This window comes from Erinaceus europaeus, unplaced genomic scaffold (genome assembly GCF_950295315.1).
Source record: "Erinaceus europaeus unplaced genomic scaffold, mEriEur2.1 scaffold_516, whole genome shotgun sequence".
NCBI classification, from domain to species: Eukaryota; Metazoa; Chordata; class Mammalia; order Eulipotyphla; family Erinaceidae; genus Erinaceus; species Erinaceus europaeus.
The window spans coordinates 19,235-33,695 of NW_026647351.1; the positions used below are offsets into that span (position 1 = coordinate 19,235).

The following is a 14,461-nucleotide window of genomic DNA, read 5'->3' on the forward strand; positions in this document are numbered from 1 at the left end:
ATGCCAGCCAGGCTTCCCTGGACTGAAGACTCCACCAATGTGTCCTGGAGCTCCGCTTCCCCAGAGACCCACCCCACTAGGGAAAGAGAGAGGCAGACTGGGAGTATGGACTGACCAGTCAACGCCCATGTTCAGCAGGGAAGCAATTACAGAAGCCAGACCTTCTACCTTCTGCAACCCACAATGACCCTGGGTCCATGCTCCCAGAGGGATAGAGAATGGGAAAGCTATCAGGGGAGGGGGTGGGATATGGAGATTGGGTGGTGGGAACTGTGTGGAATTGTACCCCTCCTACCCTATGGTTTTGTTAATTAATCCTTTCTTAAATAATAATAAAAAAAAAGTTTCCACCATTTTCAAGAAACTTGTCAGGAATCATATAGCCCTTCCCTCCATGGGGACAGAAAGAACATGACTTCTTCCTACCAATTTCTTTTCTTTTCTCTCTTTCTTTAAGATATTCTTTGTTTTATTTATTCCCTTTTGTTGCCCTTGTTGCTTTATTGTTGTAGTTATTATTGTTGTCGTTGTTGGATAGGACAGAGAAATGGAGAGAAGAGGGGAAGACAGAGAAGAGGAGAGAAGGATAGACACCTGCAGATCTGCTTCACCGCTTGTGAGGTGACTCCCCTGCAGGTGGGGAGCCAAGGGCTCAAACTGGGATCCTTCTGGTCCTTAGCTTTGCGCCATGTGTGCTTAACCCGCTGTGCTACTGCCTGACTCCCTTCCTACCAATTTCTAACATCTGTTACATTTAGCAGGGAACACACAGTTCTATATAAACTGGCTACAGAATTGATGGCTTCTTGAAGACTGCTAGATGACTAGCCCCGCTTTCAGACTTGCCACACTTGGAAGGAGGGACAAGTGAGCTCTGTGACGGATCTGCACACCAGCATGCCATTGGTCTACCAAAGCGTGCAACCTGGCTTTACACTGGCAGTAAATTTTATCAGATTTTTCTGTCAAGCCATTTGCATATTGCTATCATCATTTTAAGACCACCATGTCTATTTCTCATTGTGTAGACCAAACACTGTTAACCAGATAATTTCTCACTTTTTTTTTCTTTCTTCCTTTGGCCAAAGAGTTAAGTGGCAAGAAAAAAAAAAAAGAAAAAAAAATGCTGCAGAAAAATCTTCTGGTAAGAGCCCTGCCCTACTAGGGCCTATAGGCTGGGAGTATGGATCGACCTGTCAATGCCCATGTCCAGTGGAGAAGCAACTACAGAAGCCAGACCTCCCACCTTCGGCACTCCATAAAGATCTCTGGTCCATACTCCCAGAGGGATAAAGAATAGAGAAGCTTCCAGTGAAGGGAATGGGGTAAGGAACTCTGCTGGTTGGGAATTTATGGAATTGTATCCCTCTTATCCCACAATCTTGTTTATCACTATTAAATCACTAATAAAAGGGGGAAAAAGAAATAAAGACCAGTAATTTTGATGTAAAAAAAATATTCTGGTGAATCTACTAGACTGTGTTTAGTGTCTTACAGTGTGTGTCAAATGCCAGGCTTTAGCGGCATGATGCACACACATGACACAATGTCTGTTTCTGGATGTTCATGCACTGCAGTGTTTATCACACCACCCACTAGACTATTAATGATGGTTCTCCTTGGAGGAACAGGAGAGGCGTGTGCTTCTATACTACTTAAGTGTACAGTTGATAGTAATCACCAAATAATGTACATTTTACTTACCTGAACATAAAAATTTAGAAACAAGAAGACTAATGTGAGCATGTAAGAAGACTGGAAGATGAGGCAGCCGAAGGGGAAGCCACAGGGTTTCACGACAGCGCTCAAGGTGTGTGTGATGGTGAGCACGAACTGCACCTGCAAGGGCAGGTACCCATGAGAAACTGTCCACTATTGATCTGATTCAGAAATTAAGTATGGATAGTTGTTATACTGTCATGGAAGAATAGCAGCTGAAATTATTTAAATAAAATGTTCTAACGTACACGTTAATTTTTTAGAAGTATTTACCTACTTTTTAAAGCATGGCATTTTTTTCCCCCTTAGCATGACATCTTTTAAAAGTTAAAATCATAAATTGTGGGAATATAGATTTACAAGCTCACAGTTGTCTCTGGAATACACTTCCACGCCTTCCAAAAATACATTAGCACACCTCACCCTCTATCAGAAGGCAGTGGACCCCTACTTCTCCATGCCTGCCCCCTTTAGTAGTCTCAGATCTGCAGGCTTACTGTCTTTTCCTTCACAGCAAGGCATTTATGCACAAAGAAAATTTTGACACACATGACTTAAATCTGTAAAAGGCAATTTTAGAGAAAAAACAGGCAGTCTCAGCACATGGAAAAGCCTTTGATCTCTAAGGCTGAGGTTCCCAATCCCTTTCCCCACGCAAGAATGTTTAGTTGTTTCCATGGAAAAGAACTGAGAGGAGGAATAACATACCAGCTGAGCCTGTGTGAGGTACTTCTTCCACCAGAGATACTTGTGCATGGAAGGAAACACTGAAAGCCCATAGTAGGAATACATGAGGATGTGAATAAAGCTGTTCAGTGTCGGACCGAAGAAACCTGTGGGAAGGCAGCAGAAAAAAATCACAGCACTTCTAGCAAGTAGAAAAGTTCACTTTCGGGCAAAAGAGATTTTCCTGTGCATTATGTACTGAAGATGGACACTAAGCAGCTGCTATCAGATTACTGTGCCTTTACCCTAGGACACAGCAACATCTTCTTGGTGGAGAAACTACACTGGCATGATTTCTCAGTGCAACAAAACAGGTGATTTCTATTACAAGGGTTTTTCAACCCTTTTCTCTGTCAGTTCTAGCAGCTAGTTAAAGAGAGAAACGTTTAAAGACGGTGGCTGTGTTAGTAAGACCTGACTCATCATTGTAACTGTTGAAGGAACCTTGATCCACGACACTAAAGTAAATGAATCCTACCTGCAAGTGACCTAGGAGCCAGTGGATGCAGGGAAATATTTAAGAGAAGTGATAAAGTGCTGGGCTGTTGCCTGGGGTTTTAGGACAAAGGATACCTGAAGTTTGATCTTGAGGTATTTGCTGTGTTAGCCTGTACTCCAATACTACATTGTCTTTATAATTCATCAATATGCACGATACATAAAGGGTTTAGCTGCATGAGGTGTAGTATTCAGAAACAAAGTTTTCTTCTTCTTTTTTTTTTTTTTGAAAAGAACTGCTGTTGTTCGGATTAAATAAAAAAAATCAAAACAAAGTAGTCAGAACAGTGCCCAACACTAAGTGAAAGCTTTATAAAAGTAAGGCAGGAATTCAGATGTCTGGTCTGAGTTACCAGTCCTGCGGTCCACCCTTAGCTCTGTTCCTCATATCCCTTAGTGTATGGCTATAAAATTTTATATTATCATTTGGACAATGAGTATGATAATTACCTCTTAAGGTTATGATAAAATTAACCATTAAAAAGCACTGCAGGTATACTGGTTAATTAAATTCTCTAGCTGGTTTCCCAGTTCTGGATTAAAAATATGGGTAAAGGCAAGTAAATTTTAAAAAGTCCTAGGATCAATCCCCTGCACCACCATAAGCCAGAACTGAGCAGTGCTTGGTACACCTCATGGGACACTTACTGCACTGGGGGGAGCTCTGATGCGCTGGTCTCTTTCCTTTTCTTTGAAGAATTTAATGTGCACTCAGGCTTGGCTAGTATCAAAGGCTAGAAATGGAACTGGGATGGTCATGGGTCCTTCTTCCTGTGTACTACTGTTGCCTTCTTTCCTGTCCCCATGTAATGCTCACACAAGAGCCTCAGTGGGAGGTTTTTGCAGGACCCACTACAGAAAACTGAAAAGAACTTACTTTGTCCACAGGGTATCCAGTTCAGAACACACCACCAGATGTTAAACATAGAAGCATGATGGTAAACATGAAGAAAAGTAATTTGGCTGTTTTTTTTTCGCAAAACAAAGAAAATCGTATCCAGGAACTCTACTGATTTGGAGAAGTAGTACCACCACAAGACTTTAGCTACCTACAAGAATTTTAAAATGGAAAAAGAAAAAGTGAATAAGGAAAAGGTTTCATACACAGCTGTCTGGGCCTCATATACCCTTTTGTAAGCAGCCCACCCCACTCTAATGAAAATGACTATCTTTCCCATATAGTTTCCTGATAGTTACTCCTCTGTGCCCACAGAACCAGGACGCTCCATGACTACTGGTTGATAATGGGATCCTCCCTAGCCTCTATAGATTATTTCCCATATTCCATTCAAGCATACCACTGAGGTATATCTCTGGGTCCAATGCCCTTTCCTGAAATTTTATTATTTTTACAATTATTTATAGGTTTATAGGATATAGTTTCATACCATACCCACCACCAAAATCCTGTTCCTTCAGAAAATTTCTATTCCTAGTCATCATCAATTTCCTTTTATCTAGGACTTACCTAACCTTTTGCCAGGCTAAATCAGCTGCTCCCTCCTTCATTTGTATTCCCAAGTCACTTTCTTATAAATAGTTATTAGATTTAGAGGACTGGCTGACTTCAGCTCAAGGTTTTAGGCATATGTCTTGAGTGTTTCTGTGTGCCTGCAGTCTCATCTAGGGGTTGCTTTCCCCTGGTGGTTCAACTTATAGTCCAATGGTGAGTTCAGGTGGTTAGTTGCCTGACAGATCGTATTATGAAATTCACATCAAACTAGAAGTTTTGTGCAAGCCACAGAGAGTCACAGATACTTTCTAAAATATTTACAGGTAGATGCTTTCACATCCTTATTTCACTAGGAGTTACAAAATGGTGTTTTTCTACTTTTCTTGTTAATTCATGTTTTATCTTCTAGAGACCGAAGTTTTGTTGTTGGAAATTCACATACAAAAAGGCAAGGTAATTATCTGATTCTTTCAATTCTTTTCCTAGGTAGTCGGGTCTTTTAAGCAAATAATGAGATGCTTTTTAGTATTCTAAACTTACAGTTTGTTTGAAAACCATCCAATTATGTAAAATTTTAAATTATTCTTGACTTAAAGTTGCTTTGTAAAAGTTTGAGTCCAGGTTGTAGTTTCCCAGGTGCACATATGACTCACTGCAGCCCCCACTCTGATAACCACTACATAGTGCTGGATCATAAGATACTGTCACTGAAGAGCCAGCCAATATTCTTCTTGATATTCAAACTGTGCCATCTTTAACAATGGGAGTCCCTTCCAAGTGGTTCCGATATGTCTTATTTACTGCATAGACACACAGGCAGCACACTGCTTCACCACTCACGAAGCTTTCCCCCCTCAGATGGAGACTGAGGCCTTGAACCCAGGTCCTAGTAAATGGTACATATGTGTTCAACTGGGTGCACCACTGTCTGGCCCCTTCCTATGTGTCTTTTTGTCATGACTAATCTTCCAGGATTTACCTCCCAACTTTTTAAGAACCCCAATCTTTTTTTGAAAATTAGACTTAGTGAGTGCCATCTGGCATTTAGTGTTCCTTGTACTAGGCTGTCACACAGATTAACTGGTTATTTTCTGTAAAGAAAGCTAAAAAGGGCTGGGTGGTGGTGCACCTGGTTGAGCGCACATGTTTTAATGCGCAAGAACCAGGGTTCAAGCCCCCGGTCCCCACCTGCAGGGGGAAAGCTTTTACAAGTGGTGAAGCGAAGCTGTAGGTGTCTCTCTGTCTCTTTCTCTCTATCTCCCCTTTTCGAATTCTGACTGTCTCTATACAATAAATAAATAAAGATAATTAATTTTTTTTAAAAAAGTCAGAAAAATATATTCAAATAAGATAAACCAATTTATCCTATTATCAGTGATAGCTTTAACACAGTTATATTATTAAACAATGCACCCAAAATGCTGACTTCTGTTAGGACATATCCTAACAGGGATGTCCAGTCAGAATGCTGTTTTAAAGTCACTTCAAATCATTCTTTGGAGCTGATTATAGCACCGACTTACATGCTAGGGTGGAGCAGTGCTCTAGTCTTCTCTCTTTTATGGTAAACCTTAAGAACAAAACTTCCTCAGGCGTTGATATCACCAACTCAATACGTGAGAATATTCTCAACTTTAACTAGGCTAATACTTGAACTATTTAACAGAAGACATATTCAGAGACTAGATCTAGTGTCAACTCAAAAAACTCAGAAGCACCCATATTCTTAACTCCTGCACAGAAGAGAGTGCAGTATCAGTGCAGTCTGCAGGTTGCTTGACAGCATTGGCCACTTCCTTATTCCACTCTGCCAAGGTACCTGTTAATGGAGACCCTGGTTTACTCAGTGAGTGACTGATATTGGAGAGGCAGAAGATGTTTTCTTAGGAGTCATTTCTCTTACCACAGGATCCTTTCTTCCTGCTTCTAGCCCTCATCCTCATATCTAAGAGAAAGCTTTGCAGTAAGAAATTGTTACTGATGGTTGATTTACTTCTCATCAACTCACCCGGACATCGGCTTCCCCAGCACTGGAAAGATTTTGACACTGTAAGTTGTAACCTCCTTCCCAAGTGGAGAGGATAAGCTGGTGGGAGGGAGGAAGCCAAAGAAACAGATGAACAAATTAACCCAGGAATATGAATTAGAACTGCATTTCTTATTCATGTTTCTGACTGGCATTCATGTGCTGTGGGGGATTGAACTCGGGACCTCATGATCAAGAGTCGAGTGCTTTATCCACTGCGCCATCACCCGGAGCACATGGACAAACTTTTTAAAAATAAATATTTCTTATCACTTTACAGATATGAAAACCAGGCCTTTTAAAGTTCTTCTTCTTCTTTTTTTTTTTTTTTTTGATGAAACCAGGGCTTCATTATTTCACTTTTTCCAGATAGAGAGAGGGAAAGATACTGCAGTGGGGGCTGGTCTCAAACCTGGTTCACATGCATGACAAAGCAGCACACTTCCAGGTGAGCTATGGAGATGAACTTTCTTAATCCTTGCTACAAAAAAACTTTCTCTTTTTCCCCACTATGACTATAGAAACTCAAAATTCTAGAGCATATGGTTTTAATTAACATAAGGTATCCCCCACAAAGGGCTATTATACTTCGCTGTGCTTCCCCAAAAGTGAAGCTATGGATGTTAGTGATATAAACAAACAAACAAAAAGACCCACTTAGAATGTCTTAGAACCTTTATCTAACAAATCAAGAAAAGTAAATCCTGTTAAGGTAAAAAAAAAAGTTTGTAGTTTCCTGATGAAATCTATTATATACTGTCACCAGGGTTTTCTGTGAAAAAAGATTGATTAAAAATCTTCTATTATTAAAAATGTATTAATAGTTTAAACCCAGTGTTACAAATCACCTATAATCTTAGACCAGAAACAAGTAGTCTTGTCAGTATATAAGATACCATTACTTATAACTAGCATTAAACCATGGTAAGGTCTTGTATGGTACAGTAAAACCTAACCATGGGATTTTAAAAGTAAACCAAGTTCCTAAATAATAACAATTGTTATAATAACAATTATCTATTGCCTTCTCTATGACAGCTAGGAACCTTTTCTCTATACAACCCGTATTTCTCCCAGTCCTGGAACCTCTGGAACTTAGCTCACTTTCCTTCATGCTTCTCGTGACCTCTCAGACTATGTCCAGAGACACCAGGTCTGGGATGTCAACCTTCCAGCTACAATAACCTGGTGAGACCTTTCCTAGTTCATAGGACTCCTTAATTCCATAAACTAGATATAGACCAGGACACATGCATCCATAAGTTGGGGGGAAAATCTATACCTCAAAGTAAAAGTGTGCAATAATCTACAGTAACTCAATATGTACAGCAAAGAGATCTAAAAAAAAGAAAGACACCACAAAGTTTTGAGGCCAGATGGTGGCACACCTGGTTGAACCGGCATTGTATATTACAATGCATAAGGAGCCAAGTTCGAATCCCCAGTCCCCACCTGCAGGGGGGAAGCTTTGCCAGTGGTGAAGCAGGGCTGCAGTTGTTTCTATGTCCTCCTTCCCTCTTTATCTCTTGCTGTCTCTATTCAATAAATAGAATAAAAAAGTTTCTACTTAGACCTAGATACTCTCACCTACTTCCTATTTTACTTCTCTCAATTACTTTAAGTTTAACCCTGTCAGATAAAGTAAGGACTATAAAAGCTGGATAAGAGGCTGGCCCTTTTGGTCACTACCCAGATGATAGGTCACCCTAGGTCACCCTATCATCTGGGGCCCTAGTCAGGGAGTCCTGGGATTCCCACATACATATGATGGGCCTAGACCTCTAACAGATCCCTCTCTACACCATCACTGGTCATCTCCATCAGGAACAACATCATAAGCCCTCTTGTGGGCCTTTACAGGATTTTGCTCTCAATGTAGAATAACAGTGGTAGAAATTGCCCCACTCTCTGAAGGGAGGTTGGGTCAATATACTCGGCTACTTGAGGAAGACTGATCCTGAAATGAGTGCACTCTAGAATGTTCCTAGCTAACCATGGAATTTGACCTCAGACCAAGAGGGATGCAGTGGTCACAAAGGCTCCTGTGCTAAGTATGAATAGACATGGGCCCTAGGTCAGACTGATGGAGTTTAAAGTTAACAGCATTTTTCTACTTTTCCCATATTTGGGAGCTACTCTCTGCCCTGATCCAACTTTCTAGTCCTATTCCCAACTCTGACACCATCATCCCAGACAATACTTTCAGAATTAGTAAAGTCATGGGCTCCTTGGAATATACCTAAAATAAAAGACTTCCTAGCTTCTTCCAATAGGAAGACCCCAAATTTCATCTGCTATACTCTTACCTTTAGGTTCCTGATTACTAAACAGTTTGTTCTCCTTTATATCTTAAAGCTTTTCAGCCACTAAGTTGTAGATGCTACCATGACGCCAACCTGACTTCCCTGGGCAGATGACCTCCCCGGAGCCTTACCACACTGGGGAAAGACAGAAACAGGCTGGAGGTATGGATCAACCTGCCAACACCCATATCCAGTGGAGAAGAAATTACAGAAGCCAGATCTCCCACCTTCTGCACCCCATAATGATCTTGGGCCTATACTCCCAGAGGGATACCAAATTCTGGTGGTTGGAATTGTACCTGTCTTATCCTACAATTTTGATAAAAGAAAAAAAAAAGATTAAAAAAAATCTATTGTTAGACTGTAGTTCTATATCAAGGAACTCCAGGTTGCCTCTTCCTTATGACATCTTTATAGAACTCCCTGACAATTTATACATAAAACAGCAGAATTAAGCACCGAAATTCCAGAATGCCTTACTTCCTTATTCTGGGTCATTCCTAACCCCCAGTGAACTGGTGTATAGGAGAGAAACTATTGCTGAAGAATAAGAAACCAGATCATTCAACAAGGTTAACTCCCTCCAAAGAATGTCTCCGTCACCTTAATCCAAACCATTATTACCTACTGTCTGTGGCACTGTGGTCATTCCCTAAGTGGACTGATTCCATTCGTGACCTCCAACTTATTCTCAGTCCATTTTCTATGTAACTGGTGGATGAGCCATTTAAAAGAGAGATTGTACCACTCTCCTCCTACAGTCAGTCCTCCAATTGCTTTCCATTATAGTTAGGCCTTGTTGAGGAATCTGGCTTTTATTCTCTGTGCCCACCTCAGCTCGGCTATGTTGTTGCTGCTTATGGTTTCTGAATGTTGCAAGTCTCAAAGTAGTTACATTTTCTCTCTGCTTGAACATATTATCCCCAGGTCTTTATATGCTTGACTTATTACATCGTTCAGTCTCAGCTCAAATATCTCATAGAGATCTTCCTTCCAACCAGCCCTTCACTCTACAAGGGCAAAGGCTATATAGCGTTCTAGAATCTGATACCACTGAGAAAAATCAACACTTTATTTGTTGAGAACGCTAGTAATTTTAGTAACAACTAGGTGAAAAACAAGCATTTTTACCTGAGTATAATACTCAGTTGTTGGAAAAGTCATGATGCATTTTTTTTTTGCATAGAAAAATACATGATTGTTCTGACAACCCAATATTTAGCAAGATTAAATCAACCTTTCACTTTAACTAGAGTCTTTCAACTACACCTCAATAACTAAAATTTGCTGCCTGTTCTGAAGTATGTTATAACAGATGACAAAGAGGCAATCAACTAGTAATTTTGAGGCAAAAGATTTAAAAGCGAGAAGAGAAAAATACAGGCAGTAGGAAAAGTCTTAGAGGGAATAAGTTCCTATAAGTAATGTTCTCCCTAGAAAAGGAAAAACAAATCTTGACTTTTCAAACCGCAAACCTACTAGTCACCACCAACAAAAACAAGGCAGATACTCACTTCAGAATACATAAAGCGCCTTTCCACATCATTAACTCCTGTAATGCACAAGTTTGTGAGTTTTCAGGGACCGAAACCAGATCTTACTCATCTACTAGCAGGTACTGAATTGTTGCTCCTACTGCATCTTCACTACTCTCCTGAGTTAAGGACAGCAAACATCTCACAGTAAGTTCCCTAAGTAACTCTTCTAAAATGACATGTGGATTTATTTTTCTATGCAACCCATTACCTGGTAGTGAATCTAAAAGCCCTCATTTTAGAGCCAGGCAGATTATGAGTACATATAGAGATGTTTTTTGAGTTGTTCACATGACCTCTTGCACACTCGTGTCTAAAATTTCCTTCTAAGAATTTGACTTCAGTAAGGCAATGGTGATTGAACCAATAGCAGAAAGGGGTATGTTAGAGTAATGCATAGATTAAATGCTATGGGTGTAATCAGTGACATTGGGATAACTACTGCAGTTTCCAAAAGAAGTAATGGGGACACAGAACTCTGGTGGTGGGAAAGGTGTGGAATTTATACTTGTTATCTCATAATTTTGTAAATCAGTGTTAGCTCACTAATAAATAAATGCTATAGGTTGACAGGACTTAATTTAAATAAGGATCTTTTTAAAAATTTAAAGATACCATGAAGGCAGCTATATGTGTACCATTTATAACTTATATGATTTTGTATTTGCTTGTAACCAATAATACAAGTTCTTCTTCTTCTTCTAGAGTTTGCCCTTCTTCCGTAGCCAGTCAACAGCGTCAGGTTGAGCCTGATGTAAAGTTTCGAGACCTCCTTTGAATCTGGAGAGGTGGCAGTCGTTGACTATGTGGGTCATAGTCTGTTTATTCATTGGAACATTTGTTATAGTAAAATAACCTTTGGTTTTATAGGTAGGGACAATCATTCTTTCTGCAGTATTACTTGGATTTGTCACTCTATGTCAAGTGTCCCTATTCTTTTTGTAAGCAGGGTGGCTACAGCAGGACTGTCAGCTCAGTTTGCAGAAGTCACCCTGAGAAATAGCTACTGTCATAAGGCTAACTTTCAAAGATGGGCAGAGAACTCTTCCAAGGGCTATATATCACCATTTGAATGAAACTGCCTTTGATATTTAGGTTAATTTTAAAAGTGTGTCATCTAACAAGCTGTCTATTCTTAGGTGCATAATCAGCAAAAGGAGGAAATTATAACACCATTCAAATTGTGCTTGAGTAACAGTGAAAAACTAAGGATTAATGAAAAAGGCCTGAATTGGGATGAGAAAACACTCAAGTCATAAACAGAGATTTCAGAAGGAATGACAACAAACACTGAAACCCCAGTTCTTGGGATGGTGATGAACAGCAACCTTGGACAGTTTCAGCATTTAGATTTAATTCCTTCTAGAAAATTTCTGTTTCTGGACTTGAACAGTTTGGTTCGGGTTGAAATGTGCTGACAGCTATTTTGGGGAAAATATGTTTGTTACACAAAACCCTGTAAATCAGTGTCTTCAATAAAGTGCTATTTCAATTGGAAACAGTAAACACTCACCTCTGCCAGCATGTATCCAGAAAGAAGTGTGACTCCGAGATTATACAAAGTGAGGGTGCCCCTGAGGGAAAAAGCAGGCCTGTTCTTCATGTATCTGTTACCCAGCCATATGGAAAGCAGATAAATTACAGTAAGAAAAAAGGTGGGAAGATACGAGTCTAACAGGAACCAGCCTCTGACTCGAGAATCTGAAAAGAAACACAATGGAGATTCCTGAGGAATAATACTTGTGTATAGTTATACACTTGCCATATGTTCATGTCTAATACAACAGGACACCATAACACTGCTTTAGTAAGTGGAGCGTGGGTTGCAATTGAGAAGAATTTAGCAGGACAGGCTTGCTAAGGAAGGGTTTATGGAGTAAATGGCTTCAGTGAAGGAACTATTCTGGACCAGTTACCGTTTATTTATTCCAACTGAGTATGAAGTAAATATTCTTATTTTATTATTGGATAGAGAGACACCTGCAGACCTGCTTCACCACTTGTGAAACTTTCCTTCTGCAGGTGGGGAGCAGGGGCTTGAACCTAGGACCCTGCACGCTGTAATGTGTGTGCTTAACTACCTGGCCCCAATTATGCCATATTATGAATGACAAACAGTCCATAACACTTTATTAACTTGCAAAGTCAAGACTAGAATCCATCTGTGACAGATACCTTGCTGCTGCCTCCCAGGGAGAAGATGAGATTGGTAGAATGAAGTCATACATAGCTGTAGATATATAATACTTAAGACCCACACACCTCAGAATTTGTGTAGGACCAATGAGCAGTACAGGAGGGGACACAGCTTTCAGTGAGCCATATACTACACCGTGCTTGGGAAGCTTATGAATCAGATAGAACTGAGATGAGAAAAACAAACCAGGGGCCCAAAGCTGACCATGGCCAAGACGTACAAATAGCCTGGAGTCAAGAACTCAAATACATCAGGTGCTCTTCATTTTGGAGGGAACATTTCAAAACTCAAAACATCTGTAATCTGAAAATAGTTAGAGGCATTATTTAGATCCTACTCATCCCTTAACAACCAGATAAAGGTCTTGCCTTCTAAGAATGACTTCCTACTGCTTTTTTCCTGACTGCATTAAAACAATGATACAACTGGCTACAAGACTGCTACCGTTGAGGTCAAGGGGGGAGGTACCTGCAAACCTGCTCCACCGCCTGTGAAGCGACTCCCCTGAAGGTGGGGAGCTGGGGGCTTGAACTGGGATCCTTATGTCGGTCCTCGCGCTTTGTGCCACCTGCGCTTAGCCACTGCTCTACCACCCGACTCCCTGCCCTGCCCCTTCTATATTCCCCCCCCCCCCCGCCCTTCTCCTCTTCTCCAGGTCCTGATCGAATTGGAGTTCAGAGTCCTCTGGTCATCTTCCCCTAACATTTACCCCTCTGGGAATATGGAACAAAATTCTTTTGGTGATGCAGAAGGTGGAAGGTCTGGCTTCAGTAGTTGTTTCTCTGCTGGACATGGATGTTGACAGGTCGATCCATACCCCCAGCATGTTTCCACCTTTCCCTAGTGGGGTAGGGCTCAGGGGAGGTGAGGTCGTCTGCCCAGGGAGTTCAGGATACAATCAAAGTAGCCTCTGTAACTTGGTGGCTGTGGATTAGTTTGTGGAGAAATTCTGGTTGTATTTTGTTGAGTTTTCAGGTGATTTTTTTCATTTTTTTCTAGTTTATTAGAAGCACAATCTGAAATGGCTTCTACTCCCTAGCCATGCCCAAATAGGAGATTTCTAGCAAGCTCTACTGAGGCATAAGTGATATATAGAAATGTGCACATACTGCATCTATACCATCTGATGCCTAGTCTATGTGCTTAATCTACAGCACAAAACTAGGCTTAAAATATTTTAGCTTATATTTAAATAACTGGAAGAGGACACTACCTCGGTGGTCTAGTGGCCAATGAAGGAATGATAGACTCAGTGACTGAGCTCTGAGTCTAGCCTACCAGTGTGGCTAGAAACCAAGAAAGAAAAGGACTGCAATAACTGTGTGAGTGGATGGTGGAGATTGGTGAGAAAAAGCAGCACTGTGGCTTGTGAGGAAAGCTACAACCTGGCTTTTAGCCACCAGAGACGCATCAGGAACAAGTACTGCATTACTGTCTATTCCTACCTCATATTCCCACAGCTGTAGTCCCAGGAAATACTGAGCATAGTCCTGGGAGAAGGCTACCAAAAGGTGAGGAGGACTGTTAAGTCTCTAAATGTTAACACTCAAGACAGCAGAAATGCCATACTTTTCTATTATTAAATAATATTTTAAGTTCTCAAGTAGCACACTTACCTCGAGGTCCAAACATATAGTCCAAAAAAGCATTGACTCTGTCATCAAAGGCTTTTAGATGCTCCTGAAAGGATAGAGAATATTAATGTGTTTTTTTTTTATTAACCCTCAAAACCATTTGGTGTTATTAAGATTATATCTGCAGGACAGTATGTAACTATCCAGTGAAACTTCAGCTAACTTGTATTCTACAATGTTGAATATATAACTTTAAAGATGATTTTTCCAGTTACAAAATTAAGCACAAAAGGGTTAACTTTTCTATTACCTTCATGCTGCATTTACAAAAGGTTTTTATATTTCTGCTTAGTATTATAGCAGTAACGTCACTTGGATACAAGAGATAAATTATTGCTACTCTAGTTGGATTCAGGTTGGGACTGGAGAA

At 40.4% G+C, this 14,461-nt stretch overlaps 1 protein-coding gene across 1 annotated transcript in view; it reads right to left on the reverse strand.

Moving 5' to 3' along the window:
* Positions 1-14,461, reverse strand: part of ELOVL2 (ELOVL fatty acid elongase 2) — a 42,012-nt gene that overhangs the window by 6,430 nt on the left and 21,121 nt on the right. The window contains exons 2-7 of the mRNA XM_060183940.1: positions 14,074-14,137; positions 11,774-11,961; positions 6,405-6,482; positions 3,821-3,992; positions 2,428-2,552; positions 1,705-1,839 (exon numbers count right to left, since the gene is read on the reverse strand). Coding sequence (XP_060039923.1) covers positions 1,705-1,839; positions 2,428-2,552; positions 3,821-3,992; positions 6,405-6,482; positions 11,774-11,961; positions 14,074-14,137 — 762 coding nt within the window. The remainder of the gene's footprint in view (positions 1-1,704; positions 1,840-2,427; positions 2,553-3,820; positions 3,993-6,404; positions 6,483-11,773; positions 11,962-14,073; positions 14,138-14,461) is intronic.